The 24,662-nt window shown below is 41.3% G+C and overlaps 1 protein-coding gene across 5 annotated transcripts in view; it reads right to left on the bottom strand.

Annotated features, from left to right (window-relative positions):
* Positions 1–17,959, bottom strand: part of STK4 (serine/threonine kinase 4) — a 90,014-nt gene extending 72,055 nt beyond the window's left edge. Inside the window, exons 1-4 of one of the 5 annotated variants that reach the window (XM_042930859.1) lie at positions 17,864–17,959; positions 12,428–12,508; positions 6,380–6,508; positions 3,546–3,660 (exon numbers count right to left, since the gene is read on the bottom strand). In XM_042930859.1, coding sequence (XP_042786793.1) covers positions 3,546–3,660; positions 6,380–6,508; positions 12,428–12,508; positions 17,864–17,898 — 360 coding nt within the window. In that variant the 5' untranslated portion in view covers positions 17,899–17,959. Of the gene's footprint in view, positions 1–3,545; positions 3,661–6,379; positions 11,338–12,427; positions 12,510–17,863 lie in introns of those variants that run through there. The other 4 variants (XM_042930863.1, XM_042930861.1, XM_042930860.1 and 1 more) reach the window with 4 other exon arrangements.
* Between the last annotated feature and the right edge of the window lie 6,703 nt (positions 17,960–24,662).

The raw sequence follows: 24,662 nt of genomic DNA on the forward strand, positions 1-24,662 counted from the left end.
CAAAATAACATGCAATAATTAAAGATCAGCACTTAATAGCTAAAAATTACATAAACACAATAAATTAATATTAAAACATCAAATTCACCATCAAATTAGTTTTGGATTTTTTCAAAATACCTGAAACAAAGTAACTTAATGCTGCATATAAGAAAGCTTGGAATCCAATTTTTAATTCAATAAATTATTCAAGCTTTGGGACTTCTTTACCATATTGTTGGATATTATTCCTACCTAAAGAACTTGCTATTTGATCAGAAAAACACAGTAACTCTGAATAATATAAATTAAGAAAAGGATATACTTGTATAGATAATCCAAAAGTTACAACGAAGTTTTATTTTTATTTTTTTAATTATTATTATTTTAATTCCAGGGTAAACATAATGCTGTATTAGTTTCAGGTGTACAATAGATTAGACAGTTCCATACATTACTCTGTGCTCATCAAGGTTAAGTGTCCTCTTAATTCCCATCACCTATTTTACCCATCCCCCCACCTGGCTCCCCTCTGGTAACCATCTATTTATTCTCTCTTAACAGAGTCTGTTTTTGGTTTGTTTTTGTTGTTGTTGTTCATCTGCTTTGTTTCTTAAATTCCACATATGAGTGAAATCATATGGTATTTGTCTAACTGGCTTATTTCATTTAGCATTATACACTTTAGATCCATCCATGTTGTGGCAAATGGCAATACTTCATTTTTTTACAGCTAAATAATATTTGTATGTGTACACACACACACACACACACACACACACATCTTCTTTATCCATTCACCTATGATGGACACTTGGGCTGCTTCCATGATTGGACTATTGTAAATAATGTCGCAATAAACACAGGGGTGCATATGTCCCTTCGAATTAGTTTTTGTATTCTTTGGGTAAATACCCAGTAGTGTGATTACTGAATTCTAGGGTAATTTTAGTTTTAATTTTTTGAGGATACAACTGAGTCTTAAAATATTCCCATCTTGGGGCGCCTGGGTGGCTTGGTTGGTTAAACAGCAGACTCTTGATTTTAGCTCACATCACAATCCTTTGGTCTGTGAGTTCAAGCCCTGTGTCGGGCTCTATGCTGACAGTGCAGAGCCTGCTTGGGATTCTCTGTCTCACTCTCGCTCTGTTGCTCCCCTGCTTACTCTCTCTCTCTCTCTCAAAATAAGTCAACTTTAAAAATAAATAAATTAAAAATAATAAGATTAAAAAATAAAAATAAACTATTCCTACCTTACATACAGCACCTCACGATTTACAAAGCACTTTCATATATTTAAATTAATTTTCACAATTCTGCAAATATTTAATATAGGTATTATTCCTGTTTCTCTTATTAAAACAAAACAAAGCAACAACAACAAAAACACTAAAGGCTAAGATGTCCCCTGCTTTTACTTTTATCCATTCACAGTCCACACAGAAGCCACGGTTTATCTTCTTTTTTTTTTTTTTTAATTTTTTTTTTTAACGTTTATTTATGTTTGAGACAGAGAGAGACAGAGCATGAATGGGGGAGAGTCAGAGAGAGGGAGACACAGAATCTGAAACAGGCTCTGGGCTCTGAGCTGTCAGCACAGGGGCCCGATGCGGGGCTCGAACTCACGGACCGCGAGATCGTGACCTGAGCCGAAGTCGGCGCTCAACCGACTGAGCCACCCAGGCGCCCCACCACGGTTTATCTTCTAAAATGTAAATCAGATGGCTCCTCACTTGCTTAGAACCTGGCAATGGTTTCCTATGGTACCCCAATAAAAGTCAAACTCATTATCGTTGTGGACAATCCCAACATAATCCAGGCCTGCTCACCTGTCTCACCTCATCTCCTACAGTTCTCCCTCCCCTCTCCCTCCACTCACAGTGGCCTTCTTTATGTGCCAAACCCGTTCTAGCCTCAGGATCTTTGCATTGCTTATTCCCCTACCTAGAATGTTCTTTTTCTGAGACAGAAAGAGAAACAGAGTGCTAATGGGGGAGAGGGGCAGAGGGAGAGAGACAGAATCTTAACCAGGCTCCACATTCAGCACAGAGCCGGACACAGGGTTTGATCCCATGACCCAGGGATCATGGCCCGAGCCGAAATCAAGAGTCAGATGCTCAACCAACTGAGCCCCCCAGGCAACCCTCAAGTTTTACTTTAAACGTTACCTCCCTAAGAGGCCTTTCTCAGCTGTCCACTCTCAAGTAGCTCCCCAAGCACCCTCCGCCACTCCACTCCTTCAAATAAATTATCACTATCTGGGATTTCTTTTCTAGTTACCATCACGTGGCTTTTTTGTTGCCCTACAAAAAAATGTACCAGCACAAGAGCAGGGTCGTTGTGTTCTTTACTACTGGATGCCTAGAGCTTAGAGCATTTACTGAATGAGCAACTGAACCTGAATTAGAACCCACGACTCCTAGCTTTTATTCCAGCAATCACAGTAAGAGCGAATATCTTCCACAGAGATTATTCTGTTTAGTAGGATACAGAAGTTAATTTGTGAACATGCTGGGTAAGAGGAGAAAACCAAATCCTATTTTAAATGTTTAAAATCCATCGCTTGGGGTGCCTGCGTGGCTCAGTCAGTTAAGCATCTGACTTTGGCTCAGGTCATGATTTCATGGTGCAAGTGTTGGAGCCCCACATTGGGCTCCGTGCTGACAGTTCAGAGCCTAGAGCCTGCTTCAGATTCTGTATCTCCCTCTCTCTCTCTGCCCCTCCCCAGCTCATGCTATGTCTCTCTCTCTCTCTCAAAAGTAAATAGACGTTAAAAAAAAATTAAGGGCACCTGGGTGGCTCAGACGGTTAGGTGGCCAACTTCAGCTCAAGTCAAGATCTCAACATTCATGAGCTCAAGCCCCACGTCGGGCTCTGTACTGACAGCTCAGAGCCTGGAGCTGCTTCGGATTCTGTGTTTCCCTCTCTCTCTGAGCTCTGTCAGAGCTCGCTTCCCTCGCTTGAGCTCTGTCTCTCTCTCTCTCTCTTTCTCTCTCTCAAAAATAAAAAAACACTAAAAAACATTTTCTCAAAGGGGCACCTGGGTGGCTCAGTCATTTAAGCATCCGACTTCAGCTCAGGTCATGATCTCACAGTTCATGGGTCCAAGCCCTGCATCAAGCTCTGTGCTGACAGCTCAGAGCCTAGAGCCTGCTTCGGATTCTGTGTCTCCCTCTCTCTCTCTCTGCCCCTCCCCTGCTCACACTCTGTTGTGCTCTCTCTCTCTCTCTCTCTCTCTCTCAAGAATGAATAAACATTTAAAATAATTTTTTTTTATTTAGAATAGATAAATAAGTAAATAAAATAAAATAAAATCCACTGCTTAACCAAGATTTGTTGGCACTGTTTTCCTTCCCAGGATGAAGTAAGCAAGTCATGCTACATATCAGTGGACTGGGCTGATGTCAAAACTGCCACTTTTAGGAGGCATCGGAAAGCAGAGAGGGAACAAATGATGGAAACGGGGCAATCTGACAGTCATCTCTCTTAAAACAACAGTAGGAAAGTTACCACGAATACAAGGCCAGAAACTAGCCCAGATGCATTGTTCCAGAAGGTAAACTTACCGTTTTATTTCGTAATCGAATGATATCAGACACAGAACCAGCCCCACAGTACTCCATAACGATCCACAAGTCTGTGTTCTTAAAATAACTGCCATAATATTTGACTACATGAGGGCTAAAGAGAGAGCAACAATATGAATTAGTGTTACAGCCTTCGATACATGAAAATTAATTTCTCTGCTCCAAAGATCAATTATTCATATTTCAGGTTAAAATAGACACCCTCTTTATTGATAAAAATATACATAATAAATAATAATAATTTTCCAAATAATAAATAACAAAAGTGAGAAAATGTATGGGTCTGTTAACCTGCATTTCTAGGTGTACAATTCATCCCAGGAAAAGAACTACAGCTATTCAAAAAGAAATAGTTACCATCACAGCAGTATCACAATGAAAATTTAGATACCATCTAAATGTCTAACATTAGGGAGTTTATTAAAGGAATAATGATAGACCCATATAATGGAATAACCACAAATCCAAGGAAAATATTACAGACGAATACTTGATAACATGAGAAGATATCCTGCTTACAAAAAAAAAAAAAAGTGCTTACCAAAAAGAAAAAAAGGACAGGTGCAGGTTACATAATAGTAAGAAAAGTGAAACTACAGAAAGAGATATGAAAGGATATGTACACCAAGTAGTATTTAACAATGATTACTTCTCCAAAGGGAAAAATGATTTTATTTTCTTTTTATTTGCATTTTTCCCAGAAGTCATGTGCACTTTGTAATAAGAAAAAAAAAATAAGTCTCACTACAATCTACTATAAAGAAAAAACCTTCAGAGTCAGACCTGGAATTTTGGTTCTCAGGCTTGAAGACAGATACCAAGTGAGAAATTTCAGAGAAAAGTCAAACATCCCATTAAAATGAAATAATCTGCCCACTGAGAGCTACCAGCTTTAATTGGCTAGATTGTTATCAGGGCTAGATAATGTTGCATAATAACTGAAGATGCTAAAACCTACTTGGCATCATTAATGCTCAGAATTTCAAACGCCCCTTCATCCCCGAGAAACATGCCAACGACAAGGACAGCAGGAAACACACACACACAAACGCTACTAACGAGGACATGGATGAGTAAGTCTCTTAAGGTACCGATCACATCTGCTCTCCCTTCCTCACATTCCTGTAGGATTTACTGCCTTTACAAGGTAAGTAATACCAGCTACTTACTGTTGTAATATGTCCTATACTATTTTGTATCATCGGCTAGATTCTCCCATACATACACAGGCATGTCTGGGATGACACATTTGTCTATAAACTCGCAGGGGACAAGAAGTCTGCCCTGTACTTCTCTGTACTCCGTACCATGCTTAGCACAGAATAGGCTCTTCAAAATAACTCTTCTTTAATTAGAGATATTTGCATACTCTGTTTGAAACACAGCTCTTGGGTGGCCTATCAGAAGTGGCAAAGTCCCAACGTGCCAATTGGAAAGAGCTTCCGTACAGTATCTCAGAGCAGAGGAAAAGGAAAATGGCTACCCAACTACGATCAATCCGGTCAAGTGATACAAAGGGAAGGAGGGAGAAGAGAAAATAACTGCATTCGCAAGTCAGTGAAATCTAAAGGCTCTTGGGCAAATTTCCTCGTAGGCTGCCCCACCTGCCCCAATGCTGAGCTTCAGGAGAATGGATGCAGCCTCCAGTACAAGACACTCTCATTCTCCTTTCATCTCCCTAGAGCTGGCATTGCCTCTAAGTTTGTGTATCTCTGACCTTTTTTTTTTTTTAAATGTTTATTTATTTTTGAGAGAGAGAGAGGGAGAGAGACAGAGCGCGCGAGCAGGGGAGGGGCAGAGATAGAGGGGGACAGAGGATCTGTAATAGGCTCTGTGCTAACAGCCCGATGTGGGGCTCGAACTCATGAACCATAAGATCATGACTTGAGCCGAAGTTGGACACTTAACAAAATGAACCACGCAGGTGTCTTTCTCTCAAATTTAAACAGTAGTGGGGAGAGGCCCCTGGGTGGCTCAGTCGGTTAACCATCCGATCTCAGCTCAGGTCATGATCGCACAGTCCGTGAGTTCAAGCCCCGTGCTGGACTCTACGCTGACAGCTCAGAGTCTGGAGCCTGCTTCAGATTCTGTGTCTCCTTCTCTCTCTGCCCCTCCCCAGCTCTGCTCTGTCTCTCTCCCTCAAAAACAAATAAACATTAAAAAAATTTTTTTAAATAAACAGTAGTGGGGAAACCTGCTCCATCACAGAGACCAACCCATGTTGTCACAGAATTTCAGAGCAAACCACGTGCTTTTCTGTGGTTGCTTGGTGGCCTGACTTCCTGCTTACAACATTTGACAAATCTTAGTTCCTCAAAAATACAATTCTTAACTACTCTGAGCTTGAAGAATTCTTTTTTAAATGTGAAGGAACAGTAATACATAAAAAAAGCATTTTCTTTTTATAGATCTGATATTCCAAGGCTTCTAGAGCTGAAAGTATTTGAATTATCTCTCCTTAGCTATTTCTGCAGACATGTTTTCTCAATAGGAAGTAAAAGAGATCATTATCAGGGGAAAAAAAAAAAAAAGCCAGCACCACTTTCTGCCTCTTTGCCTCCTCTTCCTAGTTTTGAAAGGGGCTTACTGAGAAAAAAAAAAAAAAAAAATCTATCCAGAATAGAAACCATAAAAGTTTAGCTACTAAAACACACATTTTTTTCATCAGATTTTTTTTTGTCTGAAAAGAACATGCATAGTGATTCCACTAAACTCTCTCTTCTGCAAAATATCTAAGGAAATGCATCTGTAGGTGTTAAACTGTAAATAATCCAAAACCATGTCCTCTCCAGAGTAAGACCACATGGCTTTACCTGTCGCATTGTTGCATTATAGAGATTTCTTTGATTATCTCCTGCAGGTCTGATTCCACAGGAACTTGCTTAATCGCAACAATCTGACCAGTCTCTTTGTGAATAGCCTTGTACACGCTGCCATAGGACCTATAATTGGGGTAAAGAGAACATTTGTAAAGGCACAGCAAGACCAGAGATACAAAGTGGTAAAACACAAGCAACTCATGGTTCTAAATTATACCCCCAATGACTACAACTGCAAAACTGAAACAGCTAAAGTACTTCAGGGAGGAAACACAACCTGTTAACTTCACATTTAAATAACTGACCGTATTCATATAAAATAATCACTGTTATAGTAGCTACCATGCCTGATGTCTGTCAGAAACTGTGCATCATCCCAGTTCATCCACACACACACACACACACACACACACACACACAAAAAACAAAAAACAAAGAAGGGGTCATTATCCCTATTTTACAGGAAAAATGTGTAAAGGCCCAGAGGTTATAAGACTTGGTCGTCACAAAGGTAAAAAAACTAAGTGGTCAGGCCAGGAAGTGAATCTAGGTTTGTGTGAACACAGAGCTCCCAGGGCTCAAACACAGAAACGGAGGCCTCTGTGCTCTTGTGTTCACTCCAGTCCCATGAGGTCTTTCCGTCCTTGCTCCTCTCACTCACAATAATACTTAAAACATTACAGAAACTAATTAAAAATCTCAGGCCCTTCAAATGCTAGTATCAGATGAACGGAGCACATATAAAGCCATTTACTCATGTCCCCTTACAAGATTATTATCGAAATAAGTAAAAAGTGTGTATGTCGATTCAATTTGGGGGTGAAAAGAGCATGGGATTTAGAATCGAAAGACCTAGGATTTGAGCCCTATCCCCCACTACATATTAACCATCATTTACATACACATTAACCTTCTCATGCCTCAATTTCCTCACCTGTAAAATGACAATACAAACTACAAGACAATTGTGGTGGTCAAATGACATACCATCATCACCTTGCATGGATTACATTTTTACTGGAAACCTCGACGGCTGTCACTGAAAACACAATGAGTAAGACATCCTTCCTATTTCCCAAACCCACCTGTTTCTTCACACTGTCTTGGTGAAAAAACATCAACATCACAGGACCACCTGATATAGCAAAGTAGCTGAATGCTCTAGCTGCCAAAAGACACTTGGGAACCATTGCAATGTGAAAGTAAATAAAACTTAAAAAAAAAAAAAAAGTCTATGCAGAACACACAAAAAATTTCCATTCCATCAGAATCCCTTATATTGTCAAACTAGTATAATAATCCTTAAATGTTACAATTTTTTTTTTTTTTTTGTCAGAGAAAGGCAACCATTGACCCTGTGTGGAGTCCTGACTGCTGCTTCTTTTTCCTCACAGTTAAACTTTTGATTCATTAGGGTGGTGAAGGCTTGGTCCCAGGGGATAAAACATGGTGGTCCAAGCACTCAGCATTCCTATTCCTTCTGCTGGTGACTGAAGTGGTAATAAGCACATGACCTAGCTCTGGCCAATGAAATTTGAGGGGAATTCTGTGGAAGGGATTCTGGGAGAGACTTTCTTCCCTGATAAATCAGACGGTAGCACACAAGAAGGCCCATTTTTACTCGCCACTTCCTTTCCTACTTTGATTACTATTACATAAGGCATGATGCTGGAAAGTAATGTAGCCATCTTGAAATAGAGAACTACACAAATAGCTAACCCATTATCAAGCCAATTAACCATTCTGGAATCTTTCACCCCAGATTTATTATTACTTAGTTATTAAATGCCCTTATTGGTTAGCCATTGCTAGTTGGGTACTCTATTACTTTCATCCAAAGTTATTCTTGATACACTAGGTCCCATATGTATGAAAATGTCTGTATTTCACCTCCTCTTTGGAATCGGTTGTGCTGGATACAGAGTTCGTAGACAATAGCTTTCCCTCAGCACCTTTTCTGCAGTTTTCCAGCTTCTATTGCTGCCAAGAAGTTGGCTACCATTGGCTTATCATTTTTCATAGGTAATCTCTCTGTAGTATCCAGATTTCCTCTTTATCCTTAACATTCTACAATTTTACTATAACTAGGAGTTGATTTATTTGATACTTCATAAGTTTCTTTGATCTGAAGGCACATGTTTTTCTTCAAGTCTGGAAATTCTCAGCCTTATCTATTTCCTATCTTTTCTACTATCTCCTAGAATTCCTACTGGACCCATACTGCACCTCCTCAATCCACGTTGCCCTCTTGATTTCTAACACCATGTTTCTCTGTCCTGCATTTTGTGATCAGTCTCATTTCTATCTTTCCATTCACAAATTCATTCAGCTTGTCTAGTTTACTGCTTATCCAAATTATTGGGCCTCCTGAACTTCAATCATTATAGTTTTCAGTGTCAAGATTCCCAACTTTAATTTTTCATGGAGCTAACTGTTCATGTTCATAACCAGGTGCTCTTCTTTCAAGGACGTTATTCTGTGTCTTCTCTTTTTGAAAATCGAAAACATGTTAAATCCCTTTTGAGATTGCTCCACTATTTCTATTTCCTTGGGTGTGAATTCTCCCACTTGTTAGTTCTGATCATTATTTCATGGCAGCAGATTTCCATGCAGGAGTTTCCTTTTATCTTGAATAATTTTCCTCTACACAATGCTAACTGCCATGACCAGCTCATGATGCCATGGTGGTTTCATGGTTCTTTCAGCCCCATCATCTAGGCTGTACAACTTAAACTTGGTCCCCCGTTAGGAGATGGGAGTTGTTGCCTCTCTAAGATCCCATACCTGAAAGCATCTGGGCCCAGTTCCTATTGTCAAACAGGTACCTCCACTTTTTCCCCAGGCCACAGGCAAATGATACTTTCTAGTGGTGTTTGGGCAAATTTATTTCAACTTTAGCTCATAGATGGGGAGCCTCATCCATCCCACAGCTTCATGTAGGAAGCCCACCTGCAATCTCCTGACAAGGACAAGGCAAGCTTTCCCCACCCCCTTATTATTACACATCTTTTCCATCCCTGGTCCGTGGCTGGCCATGTGTCCTTTTATCTAAACTTTTAATTTTCATTCACTAGTTTTATCTGTTTGAAATGGAAAGAGAGATCTCTGCATGTGCTCACTCAGCAATCTTGACCAGAACACTCTCTATGCCTCCCTATGCTCCCTTGAGAGCAAGGAATACTCCGAGAGTTCATATAACAATTAAGATTCGTGATTTCCACGTACTTCATTTCCAGTAATCTGAAGAGAATTTAGAAGGCTTCAGCAATTGTTCGCACTTTTAGGCCAGTTCCATAAGACCAGATTCCCTACCACAAAACTACAGTGAATTTTAACTGGCAGAGAACAAAAATGGTGGGGAAGTAGGGGTTTCATACAAGCCATACAAGGCAAGGATCAATTTGGAAAAAAACAAATAATACAGTGTCTGAAGCCAAAGTAACTTGATACAAGTCTTAACAATACCACTCACTAGCTATGAAACCATGGGCAAGATGTTTTTGTTACTACCCGCTGATAAAAACTTCAATGAGTCAAGGTGTAAAACTTTTGAGTATAACAGAAGGACAAAAGGTGCTAGGCTGGCACTCAAAACACTTTCCAAGCATGGTCCACTCATTCTGGTCTGGAGCTTTGGCTCCACTCTGCCACAGATCCACAGCGTTTCTTCCATACACAGAAGGACCACGGCCTCCAGAATCCAATACAGTCCGTCAGCCAGAGCTCATTTCACAAGACACAAGTCAGTGAGTGTTCACAATCTATTTGTTTTCCAGAACAATGTAAGGATGGCGTGGCAGTTTGTGTTTAGACAGAAAAGGGCAGCTAAGGTCTTCCTTTAGGATTCTGTTAGTTAAATGAAACTTGTTCAGGTTCATTCAGCTATGATGACAGAAATCCAAGCATCTGTGGTATCACTTAAAAGAACAATACGGTGATAGCACGGGGAGAAAGATCTGAAGCTTTATGCCAATTTTCTTGCTGGTTATATCTCTATAGGGAAATTTCCAAGTTCCTCAATGAAGACATGCATAGGTCTAAAAGACAATTAAAAACAATCGTAATTAGCTTAGTTTTCCCTTACGCTACGTTCCTGATCTATTCTCTGTCTGTAGTTTTCTTTTGGCGTTCCCCAAACCCAATCAACCCAAAGGAGTTTAGAGCTCCCTTCAAGAACACCTAAATATACTGGAAGAGTTAAGATTAACTTTAACTTGACATGGTAAGGTCTGAAAAATGCTTCAGTTGATAGACATAAAAATAAAATACTCATGGTTGCCACTTATTGAGGACTTACTCTGTGACAAGCACCTGCTCAGTACTTTACCCCCATTACCTCATATAATACTTGACTTAACCCAAATGAGGGAGATACTAATGTCTGCACTTTATAGCTGAAGTTTACGAAGCTTCAAAATATTAAATAATTTGCTCAAGCTCACTCGTTTATTGTGACTAAAAAACAGTAGAGCAAGAGTTTTAACGCAGCTCTAATTTCAGAGTCCACACCTTTACGACTGTAACACATTTCTATTAAAACTGAAAGAAACAAGTTACTTACATATTCAGTGATGCCTACCATGTTTATCTTATTCAAAGCATAACCTGTCAGCACTGTTAGATTAAGGGCTTTGGACTCATTTCCTTGAGGAAAAGAGCAAGGATACCAAGCTAAAGCTGAAAAGGGCAGGCAAGAGATGTAGAGGGACTGTCATTTTTCCATACCTTTAAGGATGCCAAGTCAACTTGCAGTCTTCAGATTCATCTTGTACTTGTCTTTTCACAGCACAGCTGGTGTCCCCTTTTACTTCCCTTCTCTGCTTGATGTCTTGTTTGATTCCAAAGAGTATTTCTCCAACTTACAAAGAGATGACTAATGTTTTTTTACAAGGAGGCAATCCATGAAAACCTATGCCATGTAATCCACGATCAGGGTTAACATTATTGCTGACCTATATTAGACATAAATACCACTAAACTCCAAAATAAAATATGGAAGACTTGATTTCAAGAAGCACACAGTACTTAAACAGACATTTTTAAAAGCTAATGTTTCAAGTCTTCTATTGAACTAAAAGCACTCTCAAGAGACTAAACACACACACACACACACACACACACACACACACCACACACAGACACCTGCTTATTTCTGCAGAAACTGTCACTGGAGGATACACAAAAAAACCACTATACTGATTGCTACTGGGTAGCTGAGAGACAGAAGTAGAATGTGGATTTTCCTCATTGTATACACTCCTTTGCTTTTGAATTCTGAATCCTATGAATTGATTACCTATTCAAAAACTAACAACATAATAAAAAATGTCTCTCACATTTTAATATCTGGTCATTACAGAAAATGAAATAAATAGATTAAGGGTACAATGAAAAGGATATGTAAAGGTATAAAAAATTATGCTGTAACCTTTATTGCATCATGAAAGTCAATGACAGCCACTATCCACTACTAATTACCATTTCAGCAGTATTTTATAAACCCATTCACATATCTGGGTTGTAAGAACTCGTTCCCAACCTGGGATTTTCAATCTATTGGAAGTTATAAAGGTAGTCACAGTCCCTGATTTACTATATTTCACAAAGCTACACTAACCAAAATGCTGAATTCCATTTTTTTATTGAAACAAGTTATTGCATGTTGATCAGAAACTATGAACAGCAAATAAAAATGTACGATCAACAAAAATTCTTGAAGTATAAGCTAGTTAGTGCTGTTACATAGATAAAATCACGTAACCCATGGATTCTATAAGAGAGAAAGTAATGGATGCCGTTGGTGTGAAAGAGACCAGAAATCAATGGATCTGTCTACAATGGTGACTAGGAGAGAGAGGAAAAGGGTATTTCAAGCTGTAAGCTGACCTTCCTCCTGACCCAGAGCAGTGCCATACACAACATTTCTGTCCCTCCTCCTCAGGTGTATGAACTATTGACATGAGAAAGGTGCAGCTACTTCCAGTGTTAGGGGAAGAAAAAGACTGGGACCTACTGGTCCACCTGTTTGTTCTGTACACTTACCCTTCTCCAAGTTTCTCTAAGACATCAAATACTTCTTCCGGCTGTTTAGTTAAACTATCTTCATCCAACTTTTTCAGCTGCCTGTGAATGAAGAAATAAAAACATAAAATACATTTTATTTACCAGCAACTAGACCACAAAATACATTATTTATATTAAAATTAGCATCTTAGGGATTTCTCTACAAAGTCTTCACTAGTGAACATGAAAGACAAGCTAAGAGACTTTTTTTAAGTTTTTTATTTATTTAAGTAATCGCTACACCCAGCGTGGGGTTTGAACTCACGACCCTGAGATCAAGAGTCGCATGCTCTTTTGACTGAGCCAGCCAGACACCCCCAGCTAAAAGACTTTTAAGGGACGCTGAAGGGCGGCTCTATGGCAGTGCTGCACGTGTTCTGGCTCCCTCTGATGAGCATAATCAGGACCAGAGGGTAGACAGCTACCAAGAGTCAGATTTCAGTTCAACAGGTATAAGAAACTTTCTAACAGTAAAAGTTGTTCTGAAATGGTTTAGACAGCCTTAAAAAGTCCCTAGTTCCCCATCATTGGAGAATTTAAACAGAAAATGAATCATCATGTGGCTAAAATGCTACAGAGTGGGTTCAAGCGTTAGAGGGAACCTTTAAATCCATTTAAATCTTGAGATGCCATGAATTAAAATGGCATAACTATCTCTTCCAAAAAGATGTTTAATGTAAGGTTAACTATGAATTGAAATATGGTCTCAGCCTGGAGGCCAAGGAAGACAGAGTCTCTCACCCTTCATTAGCAAGATTTTGGCAATTTGGTCAAAACATAGAGATTCTACAGGTATCACAGAAACAGAAAGGGGAAGGTATACACTTAGACATGATCAAAAGTGAAAAATAACTACGCAGCTAGGAATTTCAAATAGTCTCACAGGGACTCTTCCACGAGCAGCAGTGTACCTCTGATGAGTCCCAAAAATCAAAGACATATGGGTGCTTGTAACTTCCAGATAATTTTTCAGACTATGCCAGACATAGTATAAATAACAAACACAGGAGGTTAAAAATTAACAGTATTTTTTTAAAACTCTGAGACCTCTGAAAATTATTAATGGGCTTAAGGAAGAAGCTTGCCAAGGAGTATCTGTGTGTGTATACGTGTGCATCTTCTACACAATGGCTTCCTGAAACTACAAAAGACAACAAAGAAAAGACAGCTCAGGAGATGGTGAAATATGGAAGTAGTAACACTAGAGATTTCTTTGTAGAGAGAAGGTTCAAACTAGCTGGACAATACCAATTTTTACATGAAAAGACTTGAATTACACATGCGCGCGCACACACACACACACACACACACCTTCCTGGAAAAAATAGCAAAACCAAAAGAAAAGACAAAAAAGAAATCCCTGAACACATCAAGTGTATCCATCCATAACCACTGATCTCTAAAGGACAATCTTTTATAATTCTGTAAATGTCAAGACTATGTACTAGAGAAATGGAGAAATGCTCCACGTCAGTAATTGCCACAACTTGAAAATTAACAAAATGCCCACTGCGACCTTTGAAAATCAAAAGGTCCTAAATATGAAATTCCAATGACATCATAAAAACTAGCTTCAAAACAAAAAGGGCTGAAGTGAAACTCCTCTTAAAGTTCAGAAGCAACATGTCTATGAACTCAGAAGTTAGAAAGAACATCGCATAAACCAAGGGAGGCGGGAGGCAGGGGGCGGGGAAGCACTGAATTTATAACTGTATAAACAATGGACAATACCTCATTCCTCAAGTATAATTAAACAGCTTATATAAAGGAAGATCAAATGTGTTCCTCTGAAGTGTTGACTTTGTGGTCTGCAAAAAAACAAAACTCACGATTTCAACTACTCTGAGACCACAACATAACAAAGGAAACTGCCACTGCCGTGACAGAAACAGCTGCAAGCGCCTGATAATCCTCGGACAGAAGAACTTTATATACCTGCTCAGGCAGTTCTCTGAAACAATCGAAGTGGGGTTTTTGTTTGTTTTTGATCTGGGCTTAAACGTCTTTATTTCTCTGGTGCCTCACAACCCAGAAGTGGTCGATAAATATTTCCTAAATTGATCAATGAACATCATGATGGGAATCCTAAGCTTTTACCAGGAATCCTTGCGAGTTTTCAAAAGAACAGAATTCCACCCTGAAAAGGGTTAGCAGGTTATCAACGATTAAGATTACTATGGAAAATCTTTTGGTAAGTGACTCTTAATGACATTTATACCATAAATTTTCATGGAAGAAGCACAAAACAGCCCCGACTGATGATTCAGCTCTCAGCTGGGACTTCCCCAAGTCATAGGTAGTTTCATTGCTTGCTCATAAAAGAACAGGCCTGGCCAACACAGCCTCCATGGACCAAACACGGGCAGATGCTCCTCTCCTAAGTCAGATGGCCACATGGACAGCCAAGCATCCCAGAAATGCTCTCTGCATCCTCCACCACGCTATTATTATCTGACACCAATTCACTTTTTTAAAAATCATAAACTCCTACATAAGCCATCAACTTTAATCTCTCATCACTCAGTCACACGCAAATGAACGCAGAGAGGATTTCCTGCATTGAGACTGCAATCCCTTGTTGGGAACACATACCAACCGAATCTCTGACAAGACACCTGTACCTTTCCAAACACAAACAAGGGTGTTTAAGAAGTAGTTACTCACAAGTCTGGCTAATTCTGAAGCCTCTTTCTCCCATCTTAGAACTCTTGTAAGGTTCATTTTATTAATGTATACTTACCCCTCTTTCCATTCAGAATTTGATAATGGTTACAACAAATGTGTAAGATAAATTGATGACTTTTTTAATGATCATAAAAATCAGTATGTTCTCCCTCCCCAAATTCATATGTTGAAGTCCTAAATGCCAAAACCTCAGAATGTGACTTTATTTGGAGACAGGGCCTTTAAAGAGGTAATAAAGGTAAAATGAGGTCACATAGGTGGGCCCTAACTCAATAAGACTGGTGTCCTTATAGGAGGTAAGGACACAGATAGGAACAGAGGAAAGACCATGTGAAGGCACAGGAAGGAGACAGCCATCTGCAAGCCAGGGAGACAGGCCTCAAGGAAACAGCCTTCTCAGGTTATCAACCTGATCTCAGACTTCTAGCCTCCAGAACTCTAAGAAAATAAATTTCTGCCATTTCAATCACCCAGTGTGTGAAACGGACATGGCAGTCCTAACAAATGCAAGTAATAAAGTTCATCTGCTGATGAGGTTCACCTAAGATGAGCAATTCATTCAAGAATTCAGCCCTGCAGGGGCGCCTGGGTTGCTCAGTTGGTTGAGCATCCGGGCTCAGGTCACAATCCCACAGTCTGTGGGTTTGAGGCCTGCGTCGGGCTCCGTGCTGACAGCTCGGAGCCCGGAGCCTGATTCCGATTCTGTGTCTCCCTCTCACTCTGCCCCTCCCCTGCTCGCACTCTGTCTCTCAAAAATAAATAAATGGTAAAAAAAAAAAAAAAAAGAATTCAGCCCTGCAGTGCTCTCCTCTTGCACATTTCATAAATTTCTGAAAATCCAAAAGGTGCGGGAATGAGTGTGCCAAAATGCACAAAGGTTGACTCTTTTGCCCAAGCTAATATAACACAAGGCAAAGGTAGAAACAAAACTCAGATTCCTAATCCTCTTTTCAATTAAACCAAGACCTCGGAAGAACAATGAATAGATTTCGGAAAGAAATATAACCCGTGTACATTTATAACTGGATCACTATGGTGCTTCAGCAAATACTTGCTAACATACACAGGCCCTGTGGAACCGGGATCCTTCCACAGAAGCATCAGACTGAGGCAGTTAAGAGCATGGACTTTGGACCCGATCGCCTGGTTTAAAATCCCAGGTCTGCCCCTTACTAACTGTGGAACCTCCCACAAATCACTTAAACTCTTTGTGCCTCAGTTTAATCACCTGTGAAACAGAAATATGGAGATAACCACCTCATAGGGTTGTTGTGACAATCAAAAGAGTCATAAGAAGTTGAATCACGTGAAATTACCATTTTCATAGGTCAATTTCAAGAGGCTCATCAGGAGACATGGAAAGCACTGGGAAGGTGTCTGGCTCCCAGTAAGTGCCGTTTGGGTAAGAATCATTATTATTTCCGTCTCAGCACACTAGAGTGGGGTGATTATGAGTCCACCCCAACCAGCTATTTGCCTTCCGCAGTGTTTGCGTACTTCAAACAAACACCAAGTGTGCAGCCCAGGCTGCCAATCCCTTCCCTTCACCTCTCCTTTGCCCCACACTCCCACACGCAGAACACTTCCTACTTTAGTGTTCGCTCTGCTGCAGGAAGTCAGAGGTCTCTGTGAAATAGAAGCTAACTACACTGCACCCCAGAGAAGCATGACTCCCTTGATCTCTGCACTCTACTTTTCTCCAGATGTGGCAGACTGACATAAGATCCTGGTGTCCACAGAGCAAATCAATGATACAACTATAACCAGCCCAACAGTTCAGACTTTCTAGGATCTGCTACCTCCCCAATCTTGACTTAAAACAATTCCAGGTAGTAGTAGGATCTGGAGCTGATACAAAACAATAGAGGCCTGAAAAGGGCCCAGTCTGGTCAGGTCACGACCCAGACCTGGAGCAAAGAAGGAAATACACAGAGCTGTGTCGCAACTCTTCTGGGTCTCAATTTGCCCATCTTGAAAACCTCCTCTTATTTCCTTATTTCCTTCCCAGTGGCAGATTTGAAAAGCTGAGGAGAACATGAGGAAAGCTAGGAAGGCACTGGGCATCAGGAATGAAAGATGCCATCATCATCCTAGAGTGGGGACACTATCCAGCAAATCTTCCTAAATGCTACCCTCCACAAAGCCTTCCCTTGCTGGACCTTCAACCTTTCTCGGCACGCCTTCCGCCTTAGGCGCAAAGCTTTTCCCCGCAACAGATCCTCCCCATTGCACCCCTCAGGTGGGACCCCTTCCCTTAGAAAGTGCATCCAGCCTTCCTCTGCTTGTTCCTGATCCATACCTTGGACCTCTCTAGGTTCCCATCCTGCTTCAGCATCCCCCACCCCCCACCTCCCCGCTACCTCGATGAATCCCTCCTAGGACAGCCTCCCCGCAAGAGCCCCCGCCTTGAGCAGGTGCTCTCCCTAACTTGTCCCCACGTCCCTCAGTAGCTGCTCCCTTCAGCAGCGCCCCCCTTCCGCCGGGATGTCCCTCCACAGCAAGCGCTCTCCCCAACCAGCCCCACGTTTATTCCCCTGGGCGCGCGCTCCCCTCTGCCGGACCCCCTCCCGGGAGAGATTTCCCCCACCCCCCCAACTCAGCAGGTGCCCATCAGCCGGATAGCCTCGCCCCGCGGGTCCACCCCTACGGGGGCGCACCTGGTGCCTCCCCTCTGCCAGTTCCCGCCTTTCCCTCTCCCCACCCCCTGCCTCTTAGCCAGCGGCCCCTTACCGGCGCGGCGGGTTCCTCAGCTGCACCGTCTCCATGGCGCTGCCGGCAGCCGCCCAGACCCGCTCACTGCTCCATCCTCCCCCGGGACCTCCCCGAGCCCGCCCCGCAGACCCTCCCACACTTCCGCTTTCCGCCCCCACCGGAAGCGGCGCGCGCGGCGGGAGCGGGGCGGGGCGGCAAGGACCGGGCTTGAGCCACGTGGTGTGGACTTGAGTCACGTGGCGCTCGGGGCGCGGCCAAGGAACCCGGAGCTCCCTGCGCGAGGCCGGAATCCGTGGGCCATGCTGCCTCGGTGCAGAGTTACTCGGAGTTAATTCTGTGCTTACCGAGCTCCGTGTGTGTGGCGCTGCGCTAGGCTCTAGGTACGTAATAGTCAAGATCTAGAGGGGTCCTACCTTTTTCTGCAATTTACGTCGTAGAAAAGATAGTTACTAGACTGGTAGTTAACGTAGTGATAAGTGATGATAGACAACTGTGATATGAGAACCTAACCAACGCCAGTAGGATCAGGAAAACCCTGAGAAGGCTGGAACGAACGGGCATTCATTCGATATATATCTAGCATCTGCTCTGGGCCAAGCACAGTACTAGGTGCCGCACGGTGAGCAAAATAAAATTTCTGCCCTCATGGATCTTAACATTCAAGTGAGAAAGGCAATAAACGTAAAAACAAACAAACGAACAAAAACAAACTGACTAAAATGAGAGTGGAAGTCATACTAATGTGTTTAAGCTTTTACGCACTCAGTCTGGGGCTTCAACTCACAACCCAGAGATCAGGAATCAGATGCTTCACCTACTAAGGCCAGCCAACTGCCCCTAGTCACACTAATATTTTTTAAAAGAGTATTTAAGGCAGAGGGAACAGTAAGGACAAAGATTTGTGTTAGAAGTTGGCATGTTTGGAGCAGAATGAATAAGGAAAAGTAGGAGATGAGGTAGGAGCTGTGGCCAGAATCAGATTGAAAATGGGCCATGTACAGATACAAAAAATTACTGGAAGTTAGTTAGCTGTACCATTAGCTATCACTATGTAACAGACCACCCCAAAGCCCAATGGTTTAAACAGTTTCCAGCTTTTGGTTATTATAAATAAAAGTTATGATCATTTGTATACAAGTGTTTGTATGGACATAGAGATAGGCATACGTACATTTCATTTCTCTTGGGTAAATATACAGGTGAGAAATCGCTGTGCCATAGAAGATACATGTTTAATGTGCTAAGAAACTTTTTCAAGGTGATTACACTATTTTTCATTTCTACCAACCATGTATATGAGTTTCAATTGTTCTATATCATGTACACTCGGTATGATCAGTCTTTGCAATTTTGGCCAATCAGATAGGCGTGTAATAGTGTCTCATCATTTTTAATTTGCACTTCTGTAAGGACTAATGATGTTGAGCATCTTTTCAAGTGCTTGTCATCTGTATATTTACTGAAGTATCTGTTCAAGCCTTTTGTCCTTCTTAAAACTAGATTGTTTTTCTTATTATTGATTTTTTTTGAGTTTTTAATATTCTGGATGCATGTCCTTTATCATATACGTGATATGCAAATATTTTCTGAGGTTTGTATTTTCATTTTCTTAACAGTCTCATTTGAAGAACAGAAATTTTAATTTTTATTAAGTCCAATTAATCATTTTTTTTTTTTCATTTGTGAGTCATACTTTTGATGTCACACCTAAGAAATCTTGAGGAGGAGACCAACCCTGCAAGCTCACTTCCCAGGTTCCCATGTCAGCTGACTTCTGGCTGGTTTCAGTGGAGGGCAGAACTGAGAGAGAAGCCAGACTCTTTCTCTGCCTTCTTTGCTTCTCATTAAGTATCCAACAGTAACCTTCTCTTCAGCTCCTCCTAGAGTGGCCTGACATGGCTCCAGCTTCCATTCTGCTGCGGCTTCTGAACTCTGTAAATATCACCATTTCCTTCTTATATCCAAGTCCTAGGCAGAGTAGTTCTTTCCTGCTACTGCTGTCCTTTGGGCTCCCTCACTATTCTCTGTTGGCATCTTGGCTCCTCTGTCATCTATCAAAACAATTCCCTCAATTAAATTCTTTTTTTTATACACAAATCAAAGCCACACTGAGGTACCACCTCACACCGGTCAGAGTGGCTACAATGAACAACTCAGGAAACTATAGATGCTGACGAGGATATGGAGAAAAAGGAACCCTCTTGCGCTGTTGGTGGGAATGCAAACTGGTGCAGTCGCTCTGGAAAACAGTGTGGAGTTTCCTCAAAAAATTAGAAATAGACCTACCCTATGGCCCAGCAATAGCACTACTAGGAATCTACCCAAGGGATACAGAAGTGCTGATGCATAGGGTGACATTTACCCCAACGTTTATAGCAGCACTTTCAACAATAGCCAAATTATGGAAAGAGCCTAAATGTCCATAAACTGATGAATGGATAAAGAAGATGTGGTTAATATATACAATGGAATACTACTTGGCAATGAGAAAGAATGAAATCATGCCATTTGCAGCAATGTGGATGGAACTGGAGTGTATTATGCTAAGTGAAATAAGTCAGTCAGAGAAAGACAGATATCATGTGTTTTCACTCATATGTGGATCCTGAGAAACTTAACAGAAGACCATGAGGGAAGGGAAGGGGGAAAAAATAGTTACAAACAGAGGGGCAGGGAAGTGAACCGTAAGAGACTCTTAAATACAGAGAACAAACTTAGGGTTGATGGGGGGTGGGGGGGGAGGGGAAAATGGGTGATGGGCATTGAGGAGGGCACTTGTTGGGATGAGCACTGGGTGCCGTATGTAAGCCAATTTGACAAATTATATTTAAAAAATAAATTCTTTTTTTTAGTGTTTATTTATTTGTTTTGAGAGAGTGAGGAGGGAGGGGCAGAGAGGAAGAGGGAGAGAGAGAATTCCAAGCAGGCTCTGAACTGTCAGCACGGAGCCCAATGTGGGGCTCGATCCCACAAACTGAGAGATCATGATCCAAGCCAAAATCAAGAGTCAGATACTTAACTGACTGAGCCACCCAGGCGCCCCTTAAATTCTTATTTCAAATCCCTTCTGTAACCCATCTTACTCAGAGTGTGTTTTCAGGTTAGATCATGTTGATACACCTGAGTTGAAAAGCATTCAGAACTGTAAACTGACAAATTACGATGCTGTCTGTACTTCTTTCCCCAAGACTAATTGGTTTATGATTTGAAATCAGCATATAAAAGTATTGGCTGTGCCTGGCTGTGTTAAATGAAATGTAACATTTTCCTAATTATAACACATCTTTACTCGCCAGTGTCTCTCAACCAAGGAAGGCAAAGATATTATTTAAAGAAACTATCAATTAACCCTGAAAAGAAGTGTTTAAACAACAATAAGAAAACTATGTCCAATAATAATGTCTGTGCATATTATTATCTCATTAGGGAGACCATGGCTTTAACATCTATTCCTTCCCCCATTAAAGCTGAATACGTATTAAATATGGGTTTGATGAGATGGTTAACTCAGAGAGATGAAATCTTAATGTCAAAAAGTTACTTCCAGCCAAAAAATAGATAGAACCCAAATGTCCATCAGCTGATGAGTGTATAAACCAAACGGACACCCAAAATGCATACAGTGAAATATTATTCAGCCATAAAAAGGAATGAAGTTCTGAGGCACACTACACCATAGATGAACCTTGAAAACATTGTGGTATGCAAAAGAAGCCAATCACAAAGGATTCATATGGTTCCATTTACATGAAAAGTCCAAAACAGGCAAATCTATCAGAAAGTAGATTAGTGGTTGCCTTAGACCTGGGGGTGAAGGGGTAGATGAATTGGACATGATGACTAAAGGACGTGGGGTTTCATTTGGGGGTAATAATATTCTAAAATTGATTGTGGTGATGATTGCACAACTCTGAATACAATAAAAGCCATTGAACTGCACTCAACTTTAAATGGGTGAGTTATATGCTAGTGAATTATTTCTCAATAAAGTTTTTTATTTTTATTTTTTCTCATTAAAATTGTTTTAATAATATTTGAGCCTCCAGAAACACTGAGAATGAAAGTTTTTTTCAGGCTGATAATGCTAAAATCTACTATGATCTATTTAATACCTGAGAAACACATGTGTTAGAGAGGAGTCAAAATGTTTTTTAAGAAGTAAAACCTCAGAATAGTACTTTATTTTCACAGCCTGTTGTTACATACTGTAACTAAATATTAAAAAACAGTATCACATCTAATTCTCTTTTTAGCCTATCTATATAGAAGCAGTTTTGATAGTGCTTCTCATGCGTTTCCACCAAAGTAATCTTAACAGCTAAAAGTTGAAATCTTGGGGTGCCTGGGTGGCTCAGTCGGTTAAGCGTCCGACTTCGGCTCAGGTCATGATCTCGCGGTCCGTGGGTTCGGGCCCCCCGTCGGGCTCTGTGCTGACAGCTCAGAGCTGAGAGCCTGTTTCAGATTCTGTGTCTCCCTCTGTCTCTGACCCTCCCCTGTTCATGCTCTCTCTCTGTCTCAAAAATAAATAAATGTTAAAAAAAAAATTTTTTTTTTAAAGTTGAAATCTTAATTTTGATGGCCCCCTCTTTTCACTATTTGGCAATATTCAAACAGGAATTTGGAGGTAACATATCATAATCAGAATTCAAGTGACAGAGGATAGCTCAGATTGGAAATGATGGGAATTTGACCCACAGACAGACCCACAGGTGTGTAGAATTTGGGAGTAAAACTAGAGTTGATTTTATGAGGCACAGGTCTGAAACCGGTCTGTGGAGAGAAAAAAAAACAGATAAACGTCAAGTACAAACAAACTCCATGTCGATTTCAAAATGTAAAGTCATATCTTGCTTTTGGGTAGAGGGAGTCACCAATACAAAGCTATCCAAGTCCTTAGTCAGTAGGCTTAATACAATCCAATTTAAACGTCCAAGAGTGTGTGTGTGGTAGTTAAGTTGATTCTAAGTTTTATGCGGGACTAAACATATAGGAGTGTCTGGGAAATTAGTAAAGTTGTTTTTAGAGTCACCTCTGGGGCCCCTCGGTGGCTCGGTAGGTTGAGTGTGTGACTTGATCTCAGCTCAGGTCTTGATCTCAGGGTCATGAGTTCAAGCCACGTGTCAGGCTCTGCACTGGGCGTGAAGCCTACTTTAAAAAAAAAAAAAAAAAAAGTCACTTTGTCCTAGAAGACTTCCCCTCTGACGCCCCCTCCCCTAAATTTCTTCAACGCTGCTTTTTTTTTTTTTTCTTAACGTTTATTCATTTTTGAGACAGAGAGAGACAGAGCATGAACGGGGGAGGGGCAGAGAGAGGGAGACACAGAATCAGAAGCAGGCTCCAGGCTCTGAGCCATCAGCCCAGAGCCAGACGCGGGGCTCGAACTCACGGACCGCGAGATCATGACCTGAGCTGAAGTCGGACACTTAACCGACCGAGCCACCCAGGTGCCCCTCAACGCTGCTTTTATCAGCCCTGCATTTATAGGCAACATTGTGGGAAGGGATTTGCCAGTTATCATTTACTGTGTAAGAAACCACTCCCAGGGGCGCCTGAGTGGCTCAGTAGGTTGAGCATCCACTGCGGTCGTGATCTCACGTTTCCTGAGACGGAGCCCCACGTTGGGCTGTGCACTGATGGTGTGAGCCTGCTTGAGATTCTCTCTCTCTCCCCTCCTCTCTACCTGTCCCCCACTTGTGTTCGTGCTCTCCCTCTCTCGAAATAAATAAAAAACAAAAAACGTTAAAAAAAGAAAAAAGAAACCACTCCCAAAACCTAGTGACGTAAAACAGTATTTGTTCTCTCTCATAAATCTACAATTTGAGCATGGGTTAGCAGGGAAGGCTCATCTCTTTCCCATGGAGTCAAGATCAGTCACCATTTGGATGGATTACGATCCAAAATGCCTCACCCACATGGCTGACAAGCTGGTGCCGGGGGTAGAGGGGCCTTCTCTGTTTTTGTTTTTGTATCTCCTCATAGATTAAAGGCTGGGTTCTGAACGACATTTGTGAGCGAGAGCCAGGAGGAAGCTGTAGTCCCTTTTAACAGCATAGCTTTGGAAGGTAGATAGATAATATTTCTACTGTTGAGGGGGCCCCAAAGTCCTGAGCAGTTTCAAAAGAGCCGACATAGACTCCATCTCTTGATGGGGAGTGGTAAAGTTCTGGAAGTGGGTGGGACTGGAAAGTTGTTTTCCTCATTTTTGGAAAATATAATTTGCCACAGGCATACTTGTCTGGTGTACCATTTAGAATATACCCACCTCCAAGCAACTGAAAAAAAAAACAAAAAAACCAATAACACCTAAATAGTGGCTTAAGGCACCACGCATTTGTCGTTTATTAAGGAGTCCAGAAGTCAGTAGTCCCAGGGTTGACTCAGTGGCTCGACAATGTCAATTTCCTCTTTCCCCTCCCACCCTACTCAGTACGTTGGCTTTTCCTACCTGTGCTTATAGCCTCACAACTGCAAAAATCAGTATATATCCAGGTGTATATCCTTAACTCAACAGTGCCCAAAGCAGAAAGAGAGCAAAAAAGGTTATTTTGAAGTCCTGTACCTCTTACGTGGGAGGAAAAACTTTCTCATTAAACACTCAGCAAACATCCCATATCACGGACCAGATCAGGGTCATGTCCACCCCTGACCAATCACTGGTAAAAGGGAGAGAGAGTATTGATTCCCTTAAAGAAATCTGATGCATCCCCTGGGCCAGGAGAATCTCAGGCGAAATTCAAACTTCTAGAAGCAAAGATGGAAACTGTGGAGTAGATGAGCAGCTGTGTGTGTGCCGCCTCGAGTTTTCCCACCACACTAA

This window comes from Panthera leo, chromosome A3 (genome assembly GCF_018350215.1).
Source record: "Panthera leo isolate Ple1 chromosome A3, P.leo_Ple1_pat1.1, whole genome shotgun sequence".
Lineage (NCBI taxonomy): Eukaryota > Metazoa > Chordata > Mammalia > Carnivora > Felidae > Panthera > Panthera leo.